This window comes from Chrysemys picta, chromosome 2, assembly GCF_011386835.1.
Source record: "Chrysemys picta bellii isolate R12L10 chromosome 2, ASM1138683v2, whole genome shotgun sequence".
Lineage (NCBI taxonomy): Eukaryota > Metazoa > Chordata > Testudines > Emydidae > Chrysemys > Chrysemys picta.
The window spans coordinates 216738637-216765730 of record NC_088792.1 but is presented as its reverse complement, the minus strand read 5'-3'; the positions used below and the strand labels follow the sequence as shown (position 1 = coordinate 216765730).

The 27094-nt window shown below is 41.5% G+C and overlaps 1 protein-coding gene across 1 annotated transcript in view; it reads left to right on the top strand.

The window, feature by feature from the left end:
• The window catches only part of CCDC178 (coiled-coil domain containing 178), a 313262-nt gene that overhangs the window by 97997 nt on the left and 188171 nt on the right, over window positions 1–27094 (top strand). Inside the window, exons 13-14 of the mRNA XM_065582469.1 lie at window positions 6138–6251; window positions 25758–25903. Coding sequence (XP_065438541.1) covers window positions 6138–6251; window positions 25758–25903 — 260 coding nt within the window. The remainder of the gene's footprint in view (window positions 1–6137; window positions 6252–25757; window positions 25904–27094) is intronic.

The following is a 27094-nucleotide window of genomic DNA, read 5'->3' as shown; positions in this document are numbered from 1 at the left end:
TATAGTATTAGTTCCTACTCCTAATCTTATGTATTCCTTTCAGTTCCTCTCTCACTACTGTGCAGGATATGACACAGAAAAGGCAATGGACAGAATCTAATCCTTTTCCAATTGTTGAGGGCACTATTTGTTGGTGATAGATTGATATTTTTAAAATATTCCTTTAAGGTCTCCCTTTACTAAATAGTACTATTTAACATTTATCAGGGATCCGAAAGAGAAATTCCAAACTTCTGAAGGAAACTATTGGAGCTGTCATTTGTTACGTAGCTACTATATAGATGGACATGAATTCCACATCTAACCTCAGTGGCCCTCTGTATTAATTCATAGAACTGTAAAATCTAGAGCTGCAAAAATTTGTTAGCCCATCTACCTGCCAAGACTGGATTGTTTTCTATGGTGTATATGTACTAGTATACAGTCATTAGTCCAATCTAGTTTGAAATGTGCCAAGTAATAGAACTTTTATCATTTCTCTTGAAAAAGTATTTCGCAGGTTAATAAAGCTCATTCTCAGGAAGTGTTTCCTGATCTTCATCCTAAATTTTCCCTTTCTTACTTTTATCCATTCCTCCTATAACCACATTTGGGATGCACATGTACTTAGCTGGAACATTCTAGAAGACCTGTGATCTTGCAGCTGTGCTTATCTGAGCATTTGCTCTTGAGCGTATATAAAGAGCCAAGGATTCATCTCCACACGGTTCCTGTCTTAAATGTTTCATTAGTCAGATTACAGCCTTTGCCTTTCTACCTTCATAATGTCTTTACCTTTATAGTTAGTTTAGGACAGCATTTGTCATTTTCTTATGTAAAACAAAAAGGGGAGAGAGCTGTAGTTTCAATTCCTGATAATTTATATATTAAGTTAGGCTGGACAGGTTAGTAGAGTCACCGATATGACTGGTTAGTCTCTTTGGTTGCAACATAGTTTGTCTGCTCTGTATTGTCATTTGTGGACCAACATGTTCACCGTCCTCTGTACTTCTCTGATGGGGTACTCCCAGAAGACAAGCTACATTTTTGTTCCCTCTGCATCAGAAGTCCATAAGAGTCAGAGAACTTTCCTCAGAGAAGTAGTACTGTAGTGTTTTCGTCCCCATCAGTTCCAGTTAACTAAACACTTCAGCAAGTTTGAAATCCTCATCATCAACGAAGTGCTCAGAGGCATCTCAAAAGTATCCTGACTGTTTAAGTCTGCTTACTGATTGTTGGAAGCACAGTGGATTGGAACAGGATGCTACTGAGCATTCTGGAGTTTTGATCAGATGCGGAGAGGAGATTTTATGGAGAAACATCACTGACATCATAATTTGAACTGAAGAGTCATAGGCACCATGACTCAAACAAGATCTCTGTGCAGGAAGAGGGCTGAAACTGGAGGGGGACTGATGCAGGGTGTAAGGGATATATGTGACAGATATGCCTTGAATCATTAATAATTGACGATTCCTTCTGGCCATCAAAAATTAGAAGAGCTATTCACCTTTGTTTGTCCCAAAATAAGATTTATTTATGAAGACAAAAAGAAAATCGTTCATGTAATGTGAGACACTTTGTCTAACGGCCCATAGATCAGCCAAGGTAAGCTATACCAAGTTCATCAGCAAGCCTTTGAGCATCTTTACACACACCTGACACCTTAATCATTACTAGACTCAACTGCAACCTCATTTTCCTTGCCACATGGGTAAACTGAGGATACAGTGAACATCCTCCACCTGCAATTCCATTCTCTCTAGTTCTGAATCTTGTAAGAAACAAGTTTGACAAGGTGGTCAAGAACCCCCAACAGGTCATGCCTCAAAGTCTTTCTTTTCCTAGTCTTTTTCAGACTGATTTTTCCTCCCCACAAGGCAGCATAAAACAGAATTTCTTCAGAAAAATCAGTGTTAGATATAGTTTAAAAAAAGAGATTCCAGTTCGTGCTCATTCCCAGTCCCCTTTTTTGTATATCACTTTCTTGAGAAGGAGCTAAAGAACAAAATAACTTCCCATCTCCAGTTAGGAGCCATAGAGGAAGCCTTGCAAGACTCAGGAAAAGGTCTCTGCAGGTTTTGTTGATAGCCTATGTATTATCCTCAGCAGAATAATTTAGGGCATGTTTACATTTGAACTGCCACAGCAGCACAGCTGTAGCATTTAGTGTAGACATTACCTGTGTTGACAGGAGGGGTTTTCCCATCACTGTAGTTAATCTTTCTCCCTGAGAGGTGGTAGCTAGGTCGACGGAACCTAGTGCTGTCTACACTGGGGGTGAGGTTTGTGACCTTCCCCAGGATATAATCTGGACTATTGAACAGCAGTGTCCCCTTAACTCCCTAGCCTGGGGTGCCTTTTATAAAGCTATGCTGTCAGAGTAGCCATTCCTGGCCTCTCACACAGCCTTCAGCAAGCAAATTCACTCCCAGCTAAATAAATGAGCACTCTGACCAGTCACTCATGAATTACATACAGGATGACACCCGGAAATTATTAGTCACAGACTTTCCCCCAGAAATATGTATCTTGTACTGTCCAGCACACTACTGAACAATGCAAGCTCATAGAAACTCTATCTTTTCATAAAAGGAAAATGATATATGCACCAGCTTTACTATCCCAAAGGGAGTTTCCCCCACACTTTAATCCAAACTCACTGGTTAAGATAAAACAATAAGATAAATTTATTAACTACAGAAAGATAGATTTTAAGTACTTATAAGTATTGATGCATAAAGGTCAGGATTGGCTACAAAAGAAAATAAGAGTAATACGCAAACTAATACGTAATTTAACAAGCTAAGTGAACTTAAAAGCAAAGGTTTTGTCTCACCATATGCTGTTGTAAATTTCACAGGTTGGGCCTCCTTCCAGCCTGGGACCACTCCCCCTTTAGTTCAGTTCTTTGAAAGTTGTTGATGTCATGAGCAGAGAGATGGGAGAAGAAGCGCTGAAATGGAGGCCACTGTCTCTCTCTTATACCACTTTCTCCTCTTGGAGGATTACCCCCAATTGGGGTGTAGGCAACAAATAGTCTTTTGCAGACGTGAGGGTAGAACTGTCTCTTTAACACCTGGCTTGGGTGCTACTGTGTCTTTGTCTCTGAAAAACTAGTTTGGACCTGCCTTTCTAACTCTGGAACACGTTACAGCAATATTATGCAGTAGAAACATATAGCTTTACATATAATGTTGATACACATATTTTATTATGACAAGGCATACTTCGTTCAAAATGTATCGCAGAGTTGTAAAAGTTATGACCATAATAGTATAGACCGTCACAAGGTTGGCTTAACTACGTCTCCCAGGGGTGTAGATTTTTCACACCCCTGAACGATGTAGCTGAGTCTATCTAACTTTTTAGTGTAGACGAGGCCTTAGTCCTTAGGAACTATGCCACAGAACACGGTAGTCTTGCTATTAAGGTAGATGATACTGAGAATAGCAGTAAGGCATGTGTGTTCGGGAGAACCTTTCAGTTATTCTCAATCTTCCACAGTGATTGCAACAAGTGCTTCTAACATGCCTTGTGGATCTTACTTAGATGATCATACAATCCAGGATCTCTGAAACTGTGAGGAGACTGTAGTTCACATCAGCATGCTAGCTCTAAGTTTTGCGTATGCCTTTCTTCTCTTGATCACTGCCATGTGTTGTATGAACAGGCATGCAGGAGCTCACTTTTGTTCAGTGTGACAAGAAGCTTTTTGGATCTGGGAAAAGTGTATGCTGCTTCACTTGCCTAACAAAGAAAACATTAACAACCTGAATTGAAAACACACTAGTCAACATAAGTGGTTTCTCAAAAACACAGTTACTGCTTTGATCTTCTGAAAGTAGTAGACTCCTCAAACAGACTTCTTTGCTACCAAAGAGAATGTAAACTGCCTTCAGTTATGTTCCAGACACAACAGGGAACAAACCTGGCCATTTAATGGATTTTTTGTCCAGGATTGGAGTCAAGAATTCTGGTATGGCTTTAACAAAAAGCCATACTACTTTTACAGAAAGTTCTCAGAAAAAAAACACTTTTGTCTTGTGAATCCGTCAGATTTAATTTAGACACACAAGTTTTGGTTCTCAAATCAAAGCCTTGGTATGAAAACTTCCATGACCTCTTCCAACTCACATGAATCTTCTTTTGCAGAATTACACTTAAGGTAGTGAAGACTTCCATCTCTACTGGAAGAATTTTCCCAAGCAATCTCATCTACAATTTACTCTGAGTTCAGTTTTCTGACTATTGAGTCAGACTTGTCAGTCTAGACCAGGGATTGGCAACCTTTGGCACGTTTGTTTACCTGCTGCGTCCGCAGGTTCGGCCGATCGCGGCTTCCACATCCCTCAGCCCGCGCCGCTTCCCGCAGCCTCCATTGGCCTGGAGCGGCGAACCGCGGCCAGTGGGAGCCGCGATCGGCTGAACCTGCAGATGCAGCAGGTAAACAAACAAAATCCCTGGTCTAGACCCTCTTCTTTCTCTGCCTTCACTTCCTACAGGAACTCAATTTTTCCTTTTTCTCTTTTTAAAAAGAAGAACAGGAGTACTTGTGGCACCTTAGAGACTAACAAATTTATTAGAGCATAAGAAGTGGGCTGTAGTCCACGAAAGCTTATGCTCTAATAAATTTGTTAGTCTCTAAGGTGCCACAAGTACTCCTGTTCTTCTTTTTGCGGATACAGACTAACACGGCTGCTACTCTGAAACATCTCTTTTTAAAGTATGTTAAAATAATTGAGATCGTTTATTTGTGATGCAGGTATAATAAGTCACAACTGCTACATAAAACTACAAAAAGATATTTCTAATAGCTAATAGTAATTTCAAAACAACATGTTAATGACAGTGATTAATGTTGTTAGCCCTTCCCTAAGTAAAATTTACTAGAAACAATGTGACAAAGATCACATCATTAGTCTTCTGGAGATCTTGAGGGGTGTGGTATGAGTTATATATCCTTGTCTTTAGCTGTATATTTGTTTCTGTCTTAAAAGCTTGGAAACAATGTTTGCACAAGCAGGTTTGTATCTGAATAATATTCAAAAAATGTTAGTAATTTCAAGGAAGAACTTAAACTATTTGATTAAAAATTGAAAGTAGTGCAAGTGAATTAGAATGTGAATGCTATATTTAATGCTGCTACATATGATACATAATTTCATAATTTATCAAATAAAACACTTTGAATAACTTTATTATTGTATATTTTTGTATACGTAAAGAGTAATTTACAAATTTTACTTAGTCATTATATACGTTAGTAACAACTTCTATCATTTAGTAGTTTGCACTTATACCAATGATGTAAATGTGTTTAGTACAGCAGATATTTTAAAAACTAATTTTCTGGTTATGTTAATTAATAACACACTGGATTAGTGAATGATGTAAAAATGAGAAATCCCAATATGGTATTCTTTCTCTTCTTACGGTTTCTTAGTAGCTCTCCTAAGTACTATTTCCCTTGTTAATTCACAGTCACTAAACCATAAGTATTTCTTGCCTCCCTTATGCTATTTTCATATAGACCATTCAGAACACATATTTTGAAAACAGTATTATTATAGCTGTGTTGGGTCCAGGATATTAGAGAGAGAATGTGAGTGAGGTAATATCTTTTATTGGACCACCTTCTGTTGGCGAGAGACAAGCTTTCGAGCTTACCCAGACCTGAAGAAGAGCTCTGGGTAAGCTCGAAAGCTTGTCTCTCACCAACAAATGTTGGTCCAATAAAAGATGTTACCTTCCACCTCGTTTCTCTGTTTTGAACATAGAAAGTCTATTGGTTAGCTGGCAAAATAAACTCATAGAACCACTGGGAAGAAAGGGTTTTGCTTATAATCAGTGGTGAAACAGTGATATTTTGCTATGTGACAGAATACAATATATGAATCAACATAGCTAGGTGTGTATGTTTAAAATGCTATTTATATAGTTTGAAGTGTTTCTGAATGCATACACATGAATATATACTGTAGCTACTAAGTGAACTAGATGAAAAAATTGTTGTTTAAGTGAAACTAAAGATGAACTTATAAATGGAAACTTTTAAAGAAAGGTATTTAATGGCTAATGTGTTTTATAATTTCCCAAAGAAAAAAGGACAATTACTTTTGAATACTAATACATCTGTCTATGCATATATTTTCCAGAAACTTTACAATCTGAATCAGAAAATGCAAGAACTAGATGAACAGAAGAAACAAGCAGAACAACAACTGGAGCACAAAAAGAGTACCATGAAGAATCAGTTAACTGATATACAGGTGAATAGTGTAATATCTGCAAGTTGTTTTAAAACTACAAATTTATTAGGCTTAATTCCAAAGGTTAACCTGTCATTTCTACTCAGTTGCTCTGAATGTGTGTGTGTGTGTGTACATACTGTATATACTATTTTCTGTCTCTTGCTTGAACTAACCTATTGGGTCCATAGCCTTGAGACAGGGTAAAGTACAAAGCAGAATTGATATTGAGGTCATTGAGAAGTCCTATGCTTTCTTCATTTGCTACACTGGCTCAGATTGCTTGGGGGGCTTTAGGAAAGCAATGGAGAAAATCAATAAAGGAAGAAAAAGATTTTGGCTGTAATAGAAATTGCCTGCTGATTATACTTTTGCTCAGCAGATGGCATCTTCTTGTAAATGATGGCTTATATCTTCTATATTAGTTACTAAACTGTATAATCCACAAAGAGAATTATTTAGAATTTTATTACTGAACACCACATTTTATATAAATATGATTACAAGCAGGTATAAGAAATAAGCATTTTCTTTTCAGGATTCTTTTTATTATTGTTATCCTTTCATTTGAGTAGCATATAAATCTAAGTAAGATATCATAGTATCAAGGATGAGTCATATAGTTTATAGGTAAACAAAGAGGAAAAAGCTTTTGGTTTAACCATAGTAGCCTTTTTATTTCGTGTATATTGTAGTTTTGGTAGGGAAAAATTCATCCCCTGTACAGGAAAAAATTACATTAGGGACCAGGAAATTCACGTAGCTGGAGTCGAAGTACCTTAGGTCGAGTTACCGCGGGGCCTGCACCAGGGGGGGTCGACTTACCTTACTCTTCTTGTCGGGGGTACAGTACTGGGTCAACTGGAGAGCAATCTGCAGTCGATTTGGCAGGTCTTTACTAGACGCTCTAAATCGACCGCTGGTGGGTCGATCCCAGCTGTAGTTTAGACCTGCCCTGAGTTTGTGTCTCCGTCCTCTTAATGAAAGTGCAGAGGTTGAGATCTACCAAAGCAGCAGAGACATTGATAGAGAGGTCAAGTGATTGCACTGTTCTTCAGGGCACTCCCGTCCTATGCTAACACTTCCTTTGCAGATATGTGTCCAACTATCTGCTGTCCCCAACCCACCACTCAGGTAATGTTTCAGTTGGAGGGGTATGCCACAGAATGTAATGTGGAATGGGGCAGCACATTATTTTCTGTGAGGACATCTCCAGAGATTTGAGTCAGTAACAGCAATTCTATGTGTAAAAATATCACAAACTTAGTCTGATATGGTATCTTATAGCCCTGGAGGGCTAGCAACAGGAGTTTTAGACCACTGTAAAGGGGATTCTTCTTTGAGTAGTGTCCCTATGGATGCTCTACTTCAGGTGTGCATGTGCCTCCATATACCTTTGATCAGAGATTTTCAGTAGCAGTGTCTGTTCATCCTTCACATGTGCCCTGCAAATCCTCATGCCCCAAGTCAAGAATACATAGGGCTGTATGAGCAAACTACCCTTTGTCCCTTCTCAACCACCCTTGGCCTGAGATGGAGCATCAAGCATGCCCTCTTTACTCAGGCTGTTCTTGGTATAGTATAGTTAGTTAGTTGTTTGTTGGGATTGTTGTTCCCCTTTTATTAGGTTTCAGAGTAACAGCCGTGTTAGTCTGTATCCGCAAAAAGAAGAACAGGAGTACTTGTGGCACCTTAGAGACTAACAAATTTATTAGAGCATAAGCTTTCGTGGACTACAGCCCACTTCTTCGGATGCATCCGAAGAAGTGGGCTGTAGTCCACGAAAGCTTATGCTCTAATAAATTTGTTAGTCTCTAAGGTGCCACAAGTACTCCTGTTCCCCTTTTATTAGTTTTTTTTTTCCTGATTGAGGGGTGGTTTTAGACTTCTTTTCTGTGGTATGGGAGGATTCCCAGACTTTCCTGCTGGCAGCTATCCTGGTCAATGACAAACTTTCTTGGTGACTCTGCTGTTTGGGGGACACCCATATCCTGAGTAAGTGTAAGACCTGCTCCTCCTTCAAAAGCAGATCTCAAAAAAAAAAAAAAAAAAGATCAGAGGGATCAAAATCAAATTATTGATGATTGAGCATGCCCTAAGACTGGTCTCCGACCTGAACTCTGAGAACCTCCTTGCACTTGGCCTCTAAGCACACTTAGTACCCCATCTACTTCAGTATCCTTGTCACTAATAGCCTCAGGGAATACTGTTGCTGCTACCCCACCCACCTCTGGGTTTCGGTCATTGAAATTCTCAAGGAAGCCAGCATCTGCCCCAGTATCCACAGTACAGGGAGCTTCACATTCTAAGTCTCTGGGTACTGGTAAGAAAAGTAGGAGTCCTAGATCTCCTTCTAAGATGTCTCAGTCACTTTCTGAGAAAAATGTTCTGGAGACCTCAGGTCCCAAAGGGAGTTGTGTTGAGGCTTCCTGTGACTCCAGTACTCTGAGGATATCTAAAGTGTCCTCTAAGAGCCATACTTCTATCAAAGAGGATATGGTACTGAAGACAACTTCATCTTTAGGTAATCATATCCATACCAGTAGACGTTCTGTGCCAAAGAATTTTGTCACATCAGACACTTTTGTATCCCCAGTAGCTATGCCATTATCCTATAGCTCTGCATTGATAGTGCTGAGTCTGACCCTGGACATTCTGATACCAAATACTCAGGGTCCAGAGCACACATACACTCAAGACAGATACCAAACTTGGTACTGAAGCCGGCCACCACAAGATCTCGTTTAACTCCTGCCTACATACCTTTGGCACTGCAGGAGTCTCGTATTCAAAGAACCTTGTTTTGAATGAGCCAAAGTCCCCATTAATGGTACTGGACATCTGTTTGCACCGAGATCCTCTGGGTTATCAACTCCACATTTTTCATTGGGACCTCCTTCTATACTGTTTTGACCATCCAGAGTGAACAAGTATCACCTCCCCTTGAATATGTTGACAATGACTCTTATGACAGATTTTTGTATAGTGTTCTCTTGCTTATTCTGCTGTCCATTCTGAGAGGACAGATGACTTCGACCCTTGTCTACCTGGTATGATCAACAGAAGATGCCTCCTCCCATGCCCTCTGGGCCCCACAGTGGCCTTAATGGGACCCCTGGGCCCTATATCACCAACAGTTCATAAGGGCCCAAAAGCACACTCATAAGGAGCATAGGCAGAATCATTTTCCATTGTCTTCACTCCCATCGTGTCAACCTGAACCATTAGAGGAGATCTTTGAGGAGCAGGAGGTAAGGGCTGACGAGGCAACATCTCACACAAATATTTCATCATCATAGCCAGATGAGGCTGTAATGCCTCCGCCACCTTCCATGGCAGATAACCTTAGATGATTCCAGGAGCTGAAGAAACGAACTGCTTATGCTTAATATTCCTTTATAAACGTCCAGGATTCTCATCATAAACTCCTGGACATTTATATATGTGTTGCCCTGTTTTTTGCTAGAGCCTGCTAAGATCATCTGTAAAAAATGCTGACAAACAACTACTATGTTCCAGCCAAGGACTCAGTGTTTTTATTTTAACACGCAACACCAAATTTCCTGGTTGTGGACAGTTAATGAATGCACACAGTGCTAAGTCTACCCCTTACAACAAAGACCAGAAGTGACTCAATGTCTTCAGTCATAAGAGTTACTCCTCTGCAACATTGCAATTCAGAATAGCTAACCAACAAGCATTCATGTCAAAATATGACTATCTGAATTATAATAAATGTAACCCCTTTATTGAGCATTTGCCAGAGGAGCACCACAAGCAATTTAAGGCCATCATAAATGAAGGGCAACTCTTAGTGGAAATGTCATTATAGGCCTCCTTAGATTCAGCTGATACTGCAGCACAGTCCATTTCCACTGTGATTGTGATGAATCAAGCTTCATGGCTTCAGTTGTGCAGCTTCCCTAAAGAGGGGCAGAGTACTGTTGAGGACTTCCTTTTTGATGGTCTCAAATTGTTTGCTGAGTCTACCGATGACTTTCTTCACGCTTTAAAAGATTTGAGGGCCACGCGTAGATCCCTTGGGATTTATATACCTTCAAATAAAGGAAAATTTAGCAGGTCTCAGACAACTCAGAGATCTTACCCAGTTCATCACGCTTTAAAAGATTTGAGGGCCACGCGTAGATCCCTTGGGATTTATATACCTTCAAATAAAGGAAAATTTAGCAGGTCTCAGACAACGCAGAGATCTTACCCAGTTTATTTCTCTAGTTTCCATAGACCCTCTGAATCACCTGCCAAGAGTCCTAGGTTCTCTAAAAAGAAGCTACAAACTGCAACAGGTACCTCATCCCAGCCCTCTGTTTTGTCCAAGTGCCAGTTTTGATGACTTGGTCAAGAGTCCAGATCATCCATTCCACAAGAATCTATAGCTGTGCTATTCTATCCTCCTCCCCACCTTTGGATAACACTTCTCCCAATTTCAACCTGCACAGAAGAGAATAACATCCAACAAATGAGTTTTGGAAGTCATAATATCAATTATTCAATGTATTTCATTTCCATCCCTCCATCCCAGCCCTTTTCTCCATCCCTTTTCAGGGACCCATCTCACAATCAATAGGTGAGGCAGGAAGTCACTTCCCTTCTATGCTTAGGAGCTATAGAACCAATTCCAGTCCAATACAGGGGAAAGGGGTTCTATTCCAAGTTTGTTCCCAAAAAAGAATGGAGGATGGAGACCAATATTATATGTCAGACATCCAAACAATTATGTGAAATAGCAGAAATTTAGGATGGTGACTCTTGCAGCTGTAATTTGCTCCTTAGATTCTGGAGATTTGTTTGTGACTTTCAACCTTCAGGTTTCATATTTTCATGTCGCAATTCACTCTTCTCACAGAAGTTTCATTTTACAGTCGACCACAATCACTTCTGATACCATGTGCTCTCTTTCGGACTCTCCTCTGCCCAAGAGTATTCTCCAAGACCATGGCAGTTGTAGTTGCCCACCTACGTTGACTAGGTATAGTTGTCTTCCCTCATCTCAATGATTGGCTTCTCAGGGGTCAATCTTAACCAATGACAAGGTCTCTGTTCCACAGTTTAGGCCTTCAATTCAATCTCAAAAAGTCTGTTTTGACCCCAGTTCAGTGGATAGATTTTATAGGAACTTTTCCAAATGCTGTGATAGCCAGAGTTTACCTACTTGTGGACAAGTTCACAAACTTGAAAAATCGTATTGCAAGAATTCAATTAAGTCCTTAAACATTGTCAAGAAATTGTCTTCAGCTATTAGATCATATGGCAGCTTGTATCTTCATAGCCCAACACACCAGATTAAATCTCCTGTTTCCTGGGATAGCTCAGAACAATTTATATACTGAACAAGCACAGTCTGGACAGGCAGGTGTCTGTTCCTATTGGGTTCTGGACTCAATCAATTGGTGGAAGAATCCTGTATGGGAGTTCATTTAATTCCTTTAGTTCAAGCTCTTTCTACCATCGTTATTACATCAGATGCATCCCTCTGGGATGGGGAGTGCATCTGGGACCACACACCATCTAAGGCAAATGGTCTCCCCATGAGAGTCTTCTGAACATCAATTATCTGTAGTTGAGAGCAGTCAGGAAGGCTTGCACTCACTTCTTTCTACTGGTCTGAGCCAAATCTTTCAAGATTGCAAGAGACAGTATAGTCTGCATGTTCTACATCAATTGTCGGGGAGGGTGTGCTCCCCTCACTATATGCTTAGGTGATAAAACTCTAGAATTGGTGCCTAGCCAACCAGATAGTCATCTCAGCTTCTTACCTCCTGAGTATACAGAACACCCTGGCTGACGAACTCAGCAGACACTTGTCCCAGTGTTGGATTCACAAGTAGTCAACAGCATATTTCTAACCTGGGAGATTTCAAAAGTGTAACTTTTTGCCACCGTCACCAACACAAAGTGCAAGTAATATTACTCAAGAGGGGGACTTGATCCTCAGTCACTAGGAGATGCCTTCCTTATTTCACGGGTAAGGTGTCTTCTTTACACTTATCCACAAATGCTGTTTGCTCGTAAAAGTTCTCAGCATGATCAAGCAAGACAAGGATAAGGTCGTATTGATTGCACCTACTTGGCTGAGACACAGTTAGTATCCTTCACTGATTCGACTTGCTTCTCGTCCACTACTGACCATTCCAGTCAGTTGCTGCCTGTTGTCTCGGGATACTCAGGTTCTTCATCCCAAATTGGAAGTTTTGTGACTCCAGGTGTGGCTCCTAGATGGTTCTCTGGTATAGAGACTTCCTATTCAACAGAGGTACAGCAGGTGTTGTTAAACAGCAGGAAGAAATCTATGATAAATACTTGCCTTCAGAAATGGAAGAGATTTCACTAGTGGTGTACCTGTCATTAATTCTCTCTTGTTCAGTCTTCTCTTTCCACCATCCTGGGCTACCTGCTAGAATTAAAAAGATCGGGTTTCGCTATGAGTTCCATCATTGTTCACTTGGTGGCTATTGTGACACTCTGTACCTCAGAGTAGTACCCTGGAACCCTCATATTCACCACTGTGATATTATTATGATGTGTTTTGTATAAATTATGCCTTGTGAGGTATCATTTTAAGTGTCTTAATCTGTAGAACATTAATATCATGTTGAACTGTATGTGAAGTTATGAAGTATTGCTATATATGCTACTGAAATATGTTGTGAGATTGAGAATGCCCACGGCCAGCCTTTCAGTTACAACAAAAGAGTAGCCATCACCGGCCAGATGGTCATCAATGGCTCATCAACACACAGTCCATTTTCCCTGAGGCTTCTAGAAGAAGGCATGTACACTGCGGGGTTGGCTACCCACATCACAGCAAGGAATTTTCTAGCAGCTGGAAGAAAGTATCAAAGAGAGACAGGGACATCATCACTTGGCCTCTCTCCCCCCTCATCTCAGCACCTGGAAAAACGTCTGCAAGAAAAAGATGTTGAACTGGGGAAAGTTGGTCCCAGGCTGGAAGGTGGTCCCACCTTGTGTACTGAGGAACTGTAACCTCCTTGTACCATCTGACAGGGTGAGAAAAGCTGTTTGATTCAACTCTCGCTTGACTAAAAGTTTAGGATTTAGAATGTGTGTTTGCTTTTTATTTTCTTAATGTCCACTTCCCTTTGATGAAGTGGTGAACTAGGTAATGAATTTACGAAGACCAGGTTTCTAACCAGTGCAAGATGGTACAGTTCTGAGGTGCAAGACTGGAGAGCTGGGGGGAATTTGCTGGAGCATCCCTATTGATGGTTCATGAGTGACTGGAAGATCATTCATGTAACTCAGTTGGGTGTGCCCCTGCCTGTGGATGTCCGTATGAGTGTAGTGCCTGCGGGAGGCTTGTAGCTTGACATCAGCATCACAATGTGAGAGGCATCCCAGGGTGATGGGTTTGTAGGGCTCAGCAGTCCCACAGTCCAGGTTGCACTCCGGGGACCCCATCACAGCTATAACAGCTTTTTGCTTGTCCGTGGAAGGTTTTTCAATTTTTGCTTGCCCCACAGTGTCAAGTTTCCTCAGAGGACTGATTAATCTTTTTCCATAGATCATAGAACCTACTCCAGTATGGGACTTGAACCTTGTCCTTAATTACCTTGTGAAGTACTCCTTTGAGTCAGTAGCTATGTGTTTGCTGCTTCACCTGTCCATGAAAACAGCTTTCTTGGTAGCCATCATTTCTGCCTAGAAAGGCAGAGAATTCAGGGTTTTAATGGCAAACCCTCCCTTTGCAGTGTTTTTCAAGGAAAAGGTTTCATTACAACCACACCTAAGTTTCCACATAAGGTGTCGTCTTAATTTTATATTAACCAGACTATTCATCTTCCATTTTTTTTCTGAAACCACATCAGATGAGGCAGGAAGCTGTCTTCCATACCTTGGACGTCAGGAGGGCATTAGCCTGTTATTTGGACAGTACCAAACCATTCAGAAATCAAGTATCAGAGGGGTAGCCGTGTTAGTCTGTATCCACAAAAACAACAAGGAATCCAGTGGTACCTTAAAGACTAACAGATTTATTTGGGCATAAGCTTTCATGTGTAAAAACCCACTTCTTCAGATGCATGGAGTGAAAATTACAGATGTAGGCATAAATATACTGATACATGAAGAGAAGGGAGTTACCTTACAAGTGGAGAACCAGTGTTGACAGGGCCAATTCAATCAGGGTGGATATGGTCCACTGCCAATAATTGATGAGGAAGTGTCAATACCAAGAGAGGGAAAATTACTTTTGTAGTGCGCCAGCCACTCCCAGTCCCTATTCAAGCCCAATTTAATGTTGTTAAATTTGCAAATGAATTGTAGCTCTGCAGTTTCTCTTTGAAGTCTGTTTTTGAAGTTTTTTTGTTGAAGTATGGCTACTTTTAAATCTGTTATGGAATGTCCAGGGAGATTGAAGTGTTCTCCTACTGGCTTTTGTATGTTACTATTGCTGATGTCTGATTTGTGTCCATTTATTCTTTTAGTAGAGAATGTCCGGTTTGGCCAATGTACATGGCAGAGGGGCATTGCTGGCACATGATGGCATATATCACATTAGGAGATGTGCAGGTGAATGATCCCCTGATGCTGTGGCTCATGTGGTTGGGTCTAAAACACTCCTAAAATAGTGTATTTGTAATGTGTGGCATACTCAACATTATGAAGCATAGTTAAGGCTGAGTTCTGATTTGCACTTGACACAGAACACAGGAATTTAACCTCTTTATTATGTATGAAAAATACAGCATATGAACCTCAAATTTGCAGCACTTACTCTTTTTATATATAGAATGAATTTTCTGATTTATTTGAAGGTAAGATAATTAATTAGTCTGTATTAAAATTAATTTTAAAAATGGTTCCTTTAAGAAATATATTCTCAACCTTTTCAGTTTTGTTTTCTTTTCTAATTTTTATTAGTAGAGGGATTCCTCTACCTCAGCATTCTTGCACTTGTTGTATAGCTCCAGCAGATGGCTGATAGTGAGTGTGCATGTGGATAGAAGTCACAGAGTATGAGAACTCTGCCTATAAAATAGTTCCTCAAATATCTAAAACAACCCTAAGTTAAATAAACGTGTTGTGTACAAGATCACACACACATTTTTAATGAATTAGGAGCTGTGTGTTTAATCCTGAGAAATCCTATTACTTTCACCTAAATTTGTCATTTGAATATCCTATGTAACAAGCTGTGCAATCTTCAGTTGTGTTGGAATGGTTCATATAAACCTATGGTGTTTTTTCAGGGGTGTGAGCGGGCAGGGTGGGGAAAGATTGACTGTTATCTAACCACCAGTAATTTGAGCAGACTGCCTTAATTGGCGTGGAGCTGTAGTCTCAACATTAGTATCATCCGGGATGTGATTTGACGCTCCTTGTATCAGCTGTTTGGCTGGAATATAAATATGATTGGCATTGTAATTAATAATGTCCTGTTACTTTTGAGGCTAATAGCTAAACAAGATTACTACCTTCTCAAATAATTAAAATCTTCTAAGGAATTGTTAGTTTATTTGATGTGGTTTAATCAACCTGATAATCAGATTAATGTGATAATCCATTTTATTCAAATTTGATATGTTTATATGTTTTGTTTTATGGTTTTGCTTAGTTCTTAATTTTAGCTAATAAAATGTATAAAACTGGAAACTTGCGTGGTTCATACGTTTCTTTCCCAGATATCAGGGTTCCAAATCTGAGAAGTCCCTGGGGTAAATAAAGGGGATCAACCTAGTGGTGATCCATAGCAGGGGCAGTAGAACTGGGATGGGGGCCAGGAGTGAGGGCTGGGTGCTGCAGTGCCCCCACAGTGGAAATGTTGTGGGGGGCTCCATTTCCATGTGAACTCCCACATTCTGGGATAAGAGCCAAACCCAGAGGGGCTAGAGCAGCTGCTGCAGGCCCTGGATCAGGCCAGGGAGTGGGACCTAGAGGGGTTGGAATGAGTCCAGGAGCAGGTAGGAACCTCCAGGACCCTTCCTTCTAGCCTGGAGCTGGCTGCCTCCCCCCGCCACCAAGTCTCAGTACCTCCCTTCACTCCCGCTCCTATCCCTGCAGATGGAGGGGGCTGTGAAGGGTATTTCCACACACCCTAGTCTATAGAATTGCTGTATAGTCTTTCCATAACTTGTACCCAAATAGGATTACTGTTGATTTTTGAGGGAAAGTTAATTTATGTATTGGTCATTTATTTCATTAAGCAGCACGGGTTTCAGAATCTTTGAGGGCCTAATGGGTGCCTACCCACCAGTCAACCTAAAGGCTGACCTATTTCCCATAATAATGTCTATACTCCTCATATAAATCAATTGGATGAGAGAGACTGGACATATGTATCAAAAGTTATCATTGGTAGATTATTTGGCTCATCTGTCACTGGTCTTTAAAGGTTCTATGGCTACAGGTTTGCTTGGGTATCTGTACTTGAAAGGGTCCCCATGGCACTGCTGCCTCCAGCTTCCTTGAGCACCATGTCAACCCTGTCAGGGGAACTGAGGGAGGAGCACAGAGTGAGCTCTTAAAGCATAAAGACATTGAGACTCAGGGACTGGGCTCCCACACACCCTCATCCTATTTTGTTATACTTCCTTTTCCAATCTACAACTAGCTATATAATAAGATTACATTCTGTGTGTCATTCTGAAGCCTAAAGTATCTGTATAGCCCGTGTGAAGAGAAGGAAGCATCTGTAAGCATAATTGAGAGCTCTTTTTCTTCAGAATGACACCAGGTTGAATCATCACTGGGTTTCACAGTCTGTCCAAGTTTTAAGTTGTCAGTCATTTTGACTTTACACCCAGTGTATAGCTACAGTAAGACATGTATCTATGCCATGCCACGAGTCCTAGACTCTTGTAATATCACAGGTAGCTCAACCTTATTCTACATTTAATTTGCATGCAATAATTTCATTGGTTGTATGAAGAAGACTGCAGAGATAGTGGATTATTTGGCCCAACTGCCAGACCTGTGCAACAGCACAGCCACCATACATGATAACCCCAAACACATAGCCCTTCACAGCAGCACACATCTCTTTTCGTCCTCACAAATCCAAACAACTTTCCCAGCACAACATAAAACCACATGGAAGTGAACCCAGTCATCATCACAACCAGCACACACACAAAACCTTCAAACAGAATTCTGATGCCTAGAATGTCTGTTGAGTTAGTCTGAAGCAATGGAAACAGCTGTAAGCATGGCTGAAAGCTCTTTTTGTTTAGAATATTACCAAGTTCAGTCATCAGTGGAATTCGTGGTCTGTTACTGTCCAGTTTCTAAGTTCTCAGCCATTTTGATTTTGTTGTTGTTACACATATGACCTGAAGAATTACACTTATGCAACAGCACAGACTTTCAGCCACTAGTTTGCACTTTTCTACATTACCAGTTAAGGTTACTTTTTCTTCAAAGGTCCTTATTATAATATATTCCCCAGCAATATCCATCTGTAAGTGGGTAAAATTGGCAGACATTACTCTGATGTTCATAATTTTTTATTTTTTTTCCTTGGATTATAGTCCAGGACAATTGCTTTGAAAAGTTTACTAGTTGTGAAAATGTTTCTGGTAGTTTCCCAAAGTGTGTTTAACACTAGAGTTCATGAGATGAAGGTCACATCAGTACTGAGTTACCATCTTCATTTTCTCCTCACTCTAATTCCAACTTCATTTTGATTTGTCTAAGGACAACAGTGGAAGTCTGTGGCAGAACTGGTAACAGAATCTGGATCTTCTGAGTCCTTGTCTGTTGGAGGGTGGCACTAACCCTTTAAGAAAGAGCAGGACCAGTGCACCCTGTGCCTGGTTAGCAGATCCCCACTTAGGGTTAAAAGAGGGTACCTGAGCCTAGATGGAAGAGAGACCTGTTGAGTCAGAGCTGCAAGAAGCAGGAGTAGCAGGATGATCCTGTGAGAGACAGACAGGGAAGAACCCCTGGGAGCTGTAACAGCACAGCGTGTGCTGAGGAACTGTTTTTGTTTGTTTTGTCTGTGTTGGAAAATAAAGCAGCCTGGAAAGAGACTTTAGTCATGGCAGAGGGTTCTTAACAATTTGGGGAAAAGCCCTGTCTTGTGACCTTTGGTGGAGAATATGGACAGGTGATTGGTCCCTAGAATAGGGAAGAAATTGGACTCCAAGCATTGACTGGCACACACACACACCAGTTTTAGCAATGAGGAAAAATGAAGGAGGTGATATGTCTTTTAATGGAACAGTGGCAGCAGATAGTTGCATTACAGTGGCAACAGAAACAGCAGCAACAGACCCAGGCTATGACCCTGTAATTAGTTGTGAGCCTGCAAAAATGGCAAGAAGCACAATTTGCCCTTCCGCAGCAGTGGCAAAGGCCCACTTCCAGCAGCAAAAGTAGCGGTTGGGCCAAGGGAAATGTGGCTGGTACTGGAGATGGGGTAGCTCAGGCCAACTGGTCCCTGGCCTGGCGAAGCTGGGTCCAGGAGTGAAGAGGCCTTCCTCCACACCTTTGAGCAAATGAGAAGTGCAGCAGGCTGTGGGGAATTGACTTGGGCAGCCTCCATAGCACTATTCCTGATGGGTTAGGCACAGGCAGCCTACCAAGCTGTGAGCAACAAGCAGGTGAGCTCCTATCCTGTGGAGAAGGTTTTAGATAGCCTGGAACTGACTCCAGAGGCATACTATTCCAGAAAATCGTGGACCAAGTGGTCCTGGAGAAGTTCTTGAAGGTCCTAGCCATAGAAGCACAGAGATGGGTAAGGCAATACCAACCTGCATCAGTAGATGAGGCAGGTGAAAGAACAGAAGCCTTCTTTGAAACTGAAGGAGCCGGACAGGCTGAACTGTGTGGCAAACTAGTCATGAGTAACCCAAAACAGGGGGATGCACAGGACCTACCAGGGCCCCAGTCTGTCCCACAATCCAGAGGAAGTGCTTTTGGGGTTGACTGGGGAAGTCCCATTGTGTGCTTCAGATGTGGCAAGTCTGGATATTAGGTGAGAATGCCCAATAATGGAGTGCAATTACCTGTGTTGCTATTAGAGCCAGGCTTATAGTCTAGGGTCTACTCTTAATGGGACTAAGGTTCAGTAGTACATGGTACTAGTCAGAGTGGGAGGCGTGTCGGTAGAAGGTCTTGTGAACTCAGATTGTGGGTGCACCCTTGTCTGGGGAAATGGGGTATTGTCAGAGAAGATGGACTGGCATCTGCACAGAGATGTGTCAGGTATGCAAGGTGAGATTCGGGTCTACCCCACAGCAGGGGTTGAGCTGGGAGTACAGGAGCAGAGAGGTCAGCTACATATTAGGGTACTGAAGGATCTTCTGTGACAGATGATTTTGGGAAGAGACTGGCTCGGTTTCCCAGCCCTGATACAGAGGTAAGGTGTCATGAATCCAGAGCAGCAGTGTAGGGTAGAGAAAACCAATGGTTGATCAGAAAAGGGGTGGAGAGAGCTGAAGATTGCATGAAACACCAGATAGGGGCTGAGAGGAAGCCTCCAGTCATCTTCAGAGCTTATTGGAACATCTTAAAAGAGAATTGACAAGAGCTGGAGGAAATCCAGCAGAAGATCATCAATCGGACAATAAAACCTGAACAAGAATTAGCACAGTCTAGAGTGGAGTTAGAGTGTGGAAAATAGCAGTCCTCGATGCTGGAGTAGACATTGGCCATGCTTCAGATTTAGAAGATTGTCAGGGAACAGGAGGTCATTGCACAGACTCAAGAGTGGGCATTGGATGCCCAGACAGGACCTCAGATTGAACAGTATACAGTGGGGACCCAGATGGACCTCATTAGCATGCAGGTAAGAGGCCAGGGGTGAAATAGTGGCCTTTTGAAGAAGGGGAGTCAAGGGACAGTTTTATGGCTCCCATCATGAGGACTGGAGGACTGCCAGAACAACTGGTAGCTGCAGAATGCATGCTACAAATGAGAGAGAGAGCAGCTGGTGATTCAGGAAGAGAGAGGTTGCCCGCTTCTGGTGGTTAATCAGCTTGAGAGAGAATTAAACCTTCTGCATGCAGATCCTCAAAGTCCCAGATTAGAAAATGAGGCTGTATTGACTGTGTCCTGGTGAAGGTATGGACTGTAAGACTTGCCCTAAGTGTGGGCAAGGTCTTCAAGGTGGGGAAGAGTGTACCAGGGTGACATTGGCTCTTTAAGAGGGAGCAGGGCCAGTGCATCCTGTGCCTTGTTAACTGACCCCCAGTTAGGGTTAAAACAGGGAACCTGGGTCTAGAGGGAAGGGAGACCTGGTGAGTCAGAGCTCTGGAACTGCAAGAAGCAGGAGCAGCAGGAAGATCCTGTGAGAAGTAAAGAGAGGGGAAAAAACCTTGGGAACTAAAGCACAGGGTAGGCTGAGGAACTCTTTTTTGTTTGTTTTGCCTGTGTTGGAAAATAAAACTGTCTGGAAAGAGAATAGTCGTGGCAGTGGGTCTTTTGGGAACTGGGGTGAAGGCCACTTTGTTACACGGTCTAGTGACTTAACCATACAACTGTCCTTTCTTTCTGTTTACTGTACCTCAAGATCGTTTCCAATGGCAGTTCTTTTTTGCCAGAAGATTCAAGGAGCTTCATGCCTTATCCTGCTAGGTACAGGGACTACCAAGATAAGGTTCCTTTCCTGAAAGGTTTTCCTGTATGTCATTTGAACCAGGAAGTAGCCTTTCCCACTCTTTTGTCCTAATCCACAAAATTCCAAGTAGGGTCAGCTACATTGCCTGGACATTAACAGCTGTCTGAATTTATCTTTGCTAAGAACTGAGAGATTTAGAGTGTTATTCATATTGCATCCATGTCCTAATTTAGGAAAGTTCAGGCAGCTTCCAAATAGTTTCAAAATGGATTGAGAAGAAAGCATGTATTTCTAGCCTACTTTTCCACATGGGTGGAGTCTTTGTGGGAAGAGAGATTGGAGTGTCTGATGGAAATCTACAAGGCGGCCACCTAGACATCAACTCTCACATTCACCAAGAACTCTCCATTTGTTGTACAAACATAATTGGATGCAGCCTTTGTCAGAAAGATGCAGCTGGCAGCTGTTAAGACATTCATCCCTTCCTCCTGCAGGATTTTTTTATTGCTAAAGGAGGTCCCAAGCAATTAGACTGGTTGAAGAAGAAAAGTAAGAACATTTATTTTCTTTGAGATACCAGTCCAGGCCCCCACCTTGGAAAAATTAATACAATATCTTCTTATAAAGTTTCATCTTGGTTTTACAATTGTTCAAGGTCATTCTTTTTACCGGAACTGCTTTCCAAGTCTCAGCTCAGTTCTGAGCTGGTAAGCCCTTTCAGTGTGTACTGGGGAGAGAAGGATAATGTGTCAAAAACTTAGTTATTTTTTCTCAATTAGCTAGCAGGGAAGAACTATACCCAAGCAACTGGATTGGTATAGAAATTAATTAAGAAAGGAAGTTTAACAAATATGGACAGTATCCCCTAAAATCAGCAGTGATTTTATATTTGCTTCTACATCATAGATGAAAATTTTGAAGATGTCAGTTAACCAGGTTTTACTCCGTTTGGCATGTGTTTTGTTGATATTGCATAGTGCTATTTTTTTAATCAGAATGTCGTGCAATACTGTATCAAATGCCTTACAAAAGTCTATGTATACTAGATCTATGTAGTTACCTTTATCAACCAAATTTATAACCTCATAAAACAGGGGTCGGCAACCTTCAGCATGCGGCCCATCAGGGTAATCTGCTGGTGGGCCGTGAGACTTTTTTTTTACATTGACCGTCCGCAGGCATGGCTCCCCGCAGCTCCCATTGGCTGCGATTCACCATTCCTGGCCAATGGGAGCTGCCGGAAGCAGCGGCCAGCACGTCCCTCTGGCCCACACCAGTTTCTGCAGCTCCCATTGTCCGGGAACAGTGAACCGCAGCCACTAGGAGCTGCAGGGTGCCGTGCCTGTGGATGGTCAACGCTAACAAACTGTCTCACGGCCCGCCAGCAGATTACCTTCATGGGCCGCATGCCGAAGATTGCCGACCCCTGCCATAAAAGAATGACAGGTTTGTTTGACAAGATCACCTGATTGTCTCCATATCTGTTCTGGAGCATCTCTCAGTGTACATCTACACTTTGAGGTGGAGGTGTAATTTCTGCTTGGGTAGACATATGCACACTAGCTTTGATTGAGCTAGCACTCTAAAATTAGAAGTGCAGTAGAGGCTGTGGGATGGGCTAGTTACCTTGAGTACAATCCCACCCACGACCCTACGTACTTAGTTGGGCAGCTTGCCTGTCCTGCCTCCCACTCTGCCACAGCTACACTTTTGTTTTTAGCATTCTAGCTCAATCACATGTTTGTGCGTCTACCTGAGTTGAAAATTATCCCTCCAGCTCAAAGTGTAGATGTACCCTTAGAGGCAAAGTACCTTATGAAGATTTGATTTCTGGATGGATTCTTTCAGTTACCTTTGAAGTATATATCCAAGATTGGGGGGAGGGAGGGAGGCGATCTTTTTCCTCTAAGAGTAAAAGTCCATCAGACCAAGTGTCAGGCTGTCATCTGGACAGAAACAGGGAAGCATCTGAAAAAGAGATTTGTGAAACAGATTACTCGTAAGTGCATGCGCTCCTTTGCTAAACCCTATAGTTTGGGTATTAATGTGTTGAATGGTGCACTTTTCTCTGGTGCTTTATAAGGGCTGTAATTGTGTGCGTGTGTGTGTGTATGTGTGTGTGCGTGTAATCAAGAGGTATGTTTCCTCCTCCTTAATTCAGCTCATTTACATTGCTATTTAGAGTCCATTAGTATGGATTACTAGAGCTACTCTTTGTAATTTTTCCCTACATGTAAAATGGGTTTCTGTTAAAGTAGCTCCAGCCTCCCACCTGCTTATTGTTATTCTATAGCTCTCTTCTTTTGGTGCATTGGTTCTGGGGAAGTTGCAATCCTGGTTATACTGTGGGTATTAGCAGTATTGTTTGCTTGCGTCATGAACCTTTTTTAATTTTCTTCATCCATCTGATTGTCACCTGTGAAATGAGAAGGGGCTATTGCATTTCACCTGATTCTTCACCAGTTATGTAACTAAAATAGTCCTTGCCATAGTGCGTGGATACAATGGAGATCTGAAAATCTATACATACTTTAATATCTATGGTGAATTACAAGTATTTTGTGAAAACTGTTGTTCCTATTTTAAGTTAAACAATTTGGTCTCAGTATGCATTTGAGAGGCAATGTATCTATGGATTAGAAAAGAGGATTGCAGTTCAGGATTTTTATTTTTTACTCTCAGTTGTCCCACTGCCTGTAATATGGAACAAGTAACTTAGAAACAGTTCTTGTTTGAAAGTTTTGACCTATTTCTAAAGGCACCTGTATCTTTACACAATTAAATAAATATACTGATTGTGATGGGTTGGATCACAGAACCCCCCCTTGGGAGCTGCCACCTGATGTGCCAAGACTACTTCTGCCCCTGCTTTCCTGCCAGCTTGGGACCCCAGCACCCTGTCTTGCTGAGCCAGACACGCCCATCTGCTCCAACAAAGACCAGGTCTGAATTATTTGCCCCGAAGCTGCAGACTTAACTGAAAGCAGCTTACAGAAGTGCTCTTGTTTTTAACACTCAGATGCTCAACTCCCAATGGGGTCTAAACCCAAATAAATCCGTTTTACCCTGTATAAAGCTTATACAGAGTAAACTCATAAATTGTTCGCCCTCTATAACACTGATAGAGAAATATGCACAGCTGTTTGCCTCCCCCAGGTATTAATACATACTCTGGGTTAATTAATAAGTAAAAAGGGATTTTATTAAATATAGAAAGTAGGATTTAAGTGGTTCCAAGTAGTAACAGACAGAACAAAGTAAGTCACCAAGCAAAATAAAATAAAACAGGCAAATCTGTGTCTAATCAAACTGAATACAGATAATCTCACCCTTAGAGATGCTTCAGTAAGTTTTTTCCTCAGACTGGACACCTTCCAGCCCTGGGCACAATTCTTTCCACTGGTACAGCTCTTGTTCCAGCCAGGGCCAGCTCCAGAGCACCAGCCCAGCAAGCAGGTGCTTGGGGCGGCCAAGGGGAAGGGGCGGCACGTCGGGCTGTTCGGCGGCAATTCGGTGGCAGTTCCCTCTCGGAGGGAAGCAACTGCCGCTGAATTCCCGCTGAAGAAGAAAGCGGCGCGGTGGAGCTGCAGCTGGAGTGCTGCTGATCGTGATTGCGATCGCGGCTTTTTTTTTTCCCCTGCCGCTTGGGGCAGCAAAAACCCTGGAGCCGGTCCTGGTTCCAGCTCAGGTAGTAGCTAGGGGATTCCTCATGATGGCTCTCCCCTTTGTTCTGTTCCGCCCATTTATATATCTTTTGCATAAGGCAGAAATCCTTTGTCCCTCTCTGGGTTCCCACCCCCTCCTTCTCAATGGAAAGACACCAGGTTAAAGATGGATTCCAATTCAGGTGACATGATCACATGTCACTGTAAGACTTCAAGCCTTCATTCCTCCGAGCCTGACTCACAGGAAGGCTTGCCTGCAAACAGAGCCATCCACAGTCAATTGAACTGGTTGATGGACACCATCAAGATTCCAAACCACCATTAATGGCCCGCACTTTGCATAATTACAATAGGCCCTCAGTGTTATATTTTATATGTCTAGTTTTAGATACAAGAGTGATACATTTATACAAATAGGATGACCACACTCAGTAGATTATAAGCTTTGTAATGATACCTTACAAGAGACCTTTTGCATGAAGCATATTCCAGTTACATTATATTCACTCATTAGCATATATTTATAAAATCATATGAAATGTCACACTGATATCCAAAGGTGCTGAGCACATACAGCTCCCACTGAAGCCAGTAGAAGCTACAACTGCTCAGTACCCCTGAAAATCAGGTCTCTTCGATACTTGCCTAAGTGTGGAGTAGTTGCCTATTTTAAGGCACACGCATTTTGGTTTTAACTTTTTGTGCCTTCGTTTCCTAATGTGTAAAATTGGGAGAATATTTTCTACCAAACTTCATGGAGATGTTGCAAGACTCCATTAACATTTGTTAGTATTTTGATAACCCAAGGTGAAAGTTGCTACCTAGGATCCTGATCCTGCATCCATTGAAATCAATGGGCACAGAATTGGGCCATGTGTGAAAAGTTTTGTTTATCTTTCACCTGCTATTGATGTTTTTGTGTATGCAAGCCACTGTTTGTTTGAAGAGGACAACAGAATTATTTGAAGCGGTTTATTGTGTATATGAGTGTACAGATTAAGAAGGGATGTGTCTGTTAATGAAGAAGGTATTCAATATGCAGTTGTGAGGGTATAAACATTAATAGCAAGGTTGTGCAACAAGTTGAGGAACAATAACTTAATGTGTAAAACTGTGCCCTTAAAGAAACAAAATTATTTCAATTGCACTAAGTGCTTCAACAGCACTTCTGAAAACAGTTCTGTGTCTTCGGGTATGCAGTTTCATGCATCGTTGCCCATAATTGTGCACTTAAAATACAATATCTAGAAATCTAGCCCTCCCTACTTTACACACTGTATATATGTATGTATATATACACTCACACGTTTTCTTCTTTGTTTCCAGGAAAAATATTCAGATGTTACCAGTCGACTAGATGAAACCACTCACATTATTGAAAATTTTCAAAACAGAATTCATGAATTAAATGAATTAGCAGAGACAAAGCAAAGACAAATTGAAACTACAGAGAAATCCCTCATGGAATTGAGGTAAGAATTTCCATTCCTATCAAAGTTTTTTAAAAGGTAGCTTTTATGTTATCTGTACAGTATTATTTATAGTAAATATAATGCAGTTTTTATCAATAATTTGAAAGTATTTTTGTTTGATTATACTTTGTGGGTTTTGTGCATTTGTAGAGGACATTCAAGATAAATTGTCTGCCTGGTAAATGGTATTTCAGGCATCAGGACTATTTTCCAAAATCTAATAAAATCCATGGTCAGTTGCATCTTTAATTAATGGAGGATTTCTTTTGTTCTGGTTTTTCTCTGTTTCAAGAAATGTGGATCTACACTCACTGTGACTGATGAGTCCTGAAAATAGTCTCCAAGGGCCCTATCCAGCTGAAAATACTTGTAGCCTTCTAGGCCACGCAAGCCTTGGAGGGCCATATATGATGATTACACAGCAGGCTTACTCTTCTCCAGGATAAAGGTGAGCCTGCTGTGCAATGTCAAAGAGAAAATAGCTGTGTGCTGTTCAATTGCAAAGTTACTTACAGGATGGGGAAGACATGAAAAAAGAGTTGCTTGCCTCCACACACTATAACTCCCTTCCTGCGGTCACATTCACTTCCATCTGCAGGTGCTACACATTCCCAACTGCCTGGGGTTGGCTTCTTCCAAACCTTGATTCAAGCAGAATGATTCAGCTGAACCTAGTGCTCAGACCTCCAGTCCAGTGGATTCCAAAAATAGAGAGGATCAGTGCTCAGCATCTCACATCCAGCAATTGATACTGACATCCATTTGATCAGTTTCATGCAATGGGATGCTGTATCCCAAACTCTATTCCTTGGTTCTGGCCAAGAATCTTTAAGAGCAATTGAAGTTGGTAGTGAAAGGTTGTAGTGTTTGTTTTGTCACTTCCAGTAACCCTTTGGTTCTGAATAGTTACTGAGTTCAGTACTCCTTCTGCTGAGGGATTTCTCAAACTTTTTTCCAATTCCTACTCTTTAAAAGGACCATTGATTTTGAAATTCTGTAAAGAATACTTTGAATATTTCTTGAGCCTCTGCTTCTCAGGTATCCCATCTCACTCTTAAAGATCTGAAGCCACTCCACTTCCAAGACTTGGATCCAAATGATTGAAGTTGCTTGTTCCCCATCTAATTTTTACCATTCTCCTCTGCACAGAGACCATACAGCACAAGTGGAATTCCTCCCCCATGTGAATTG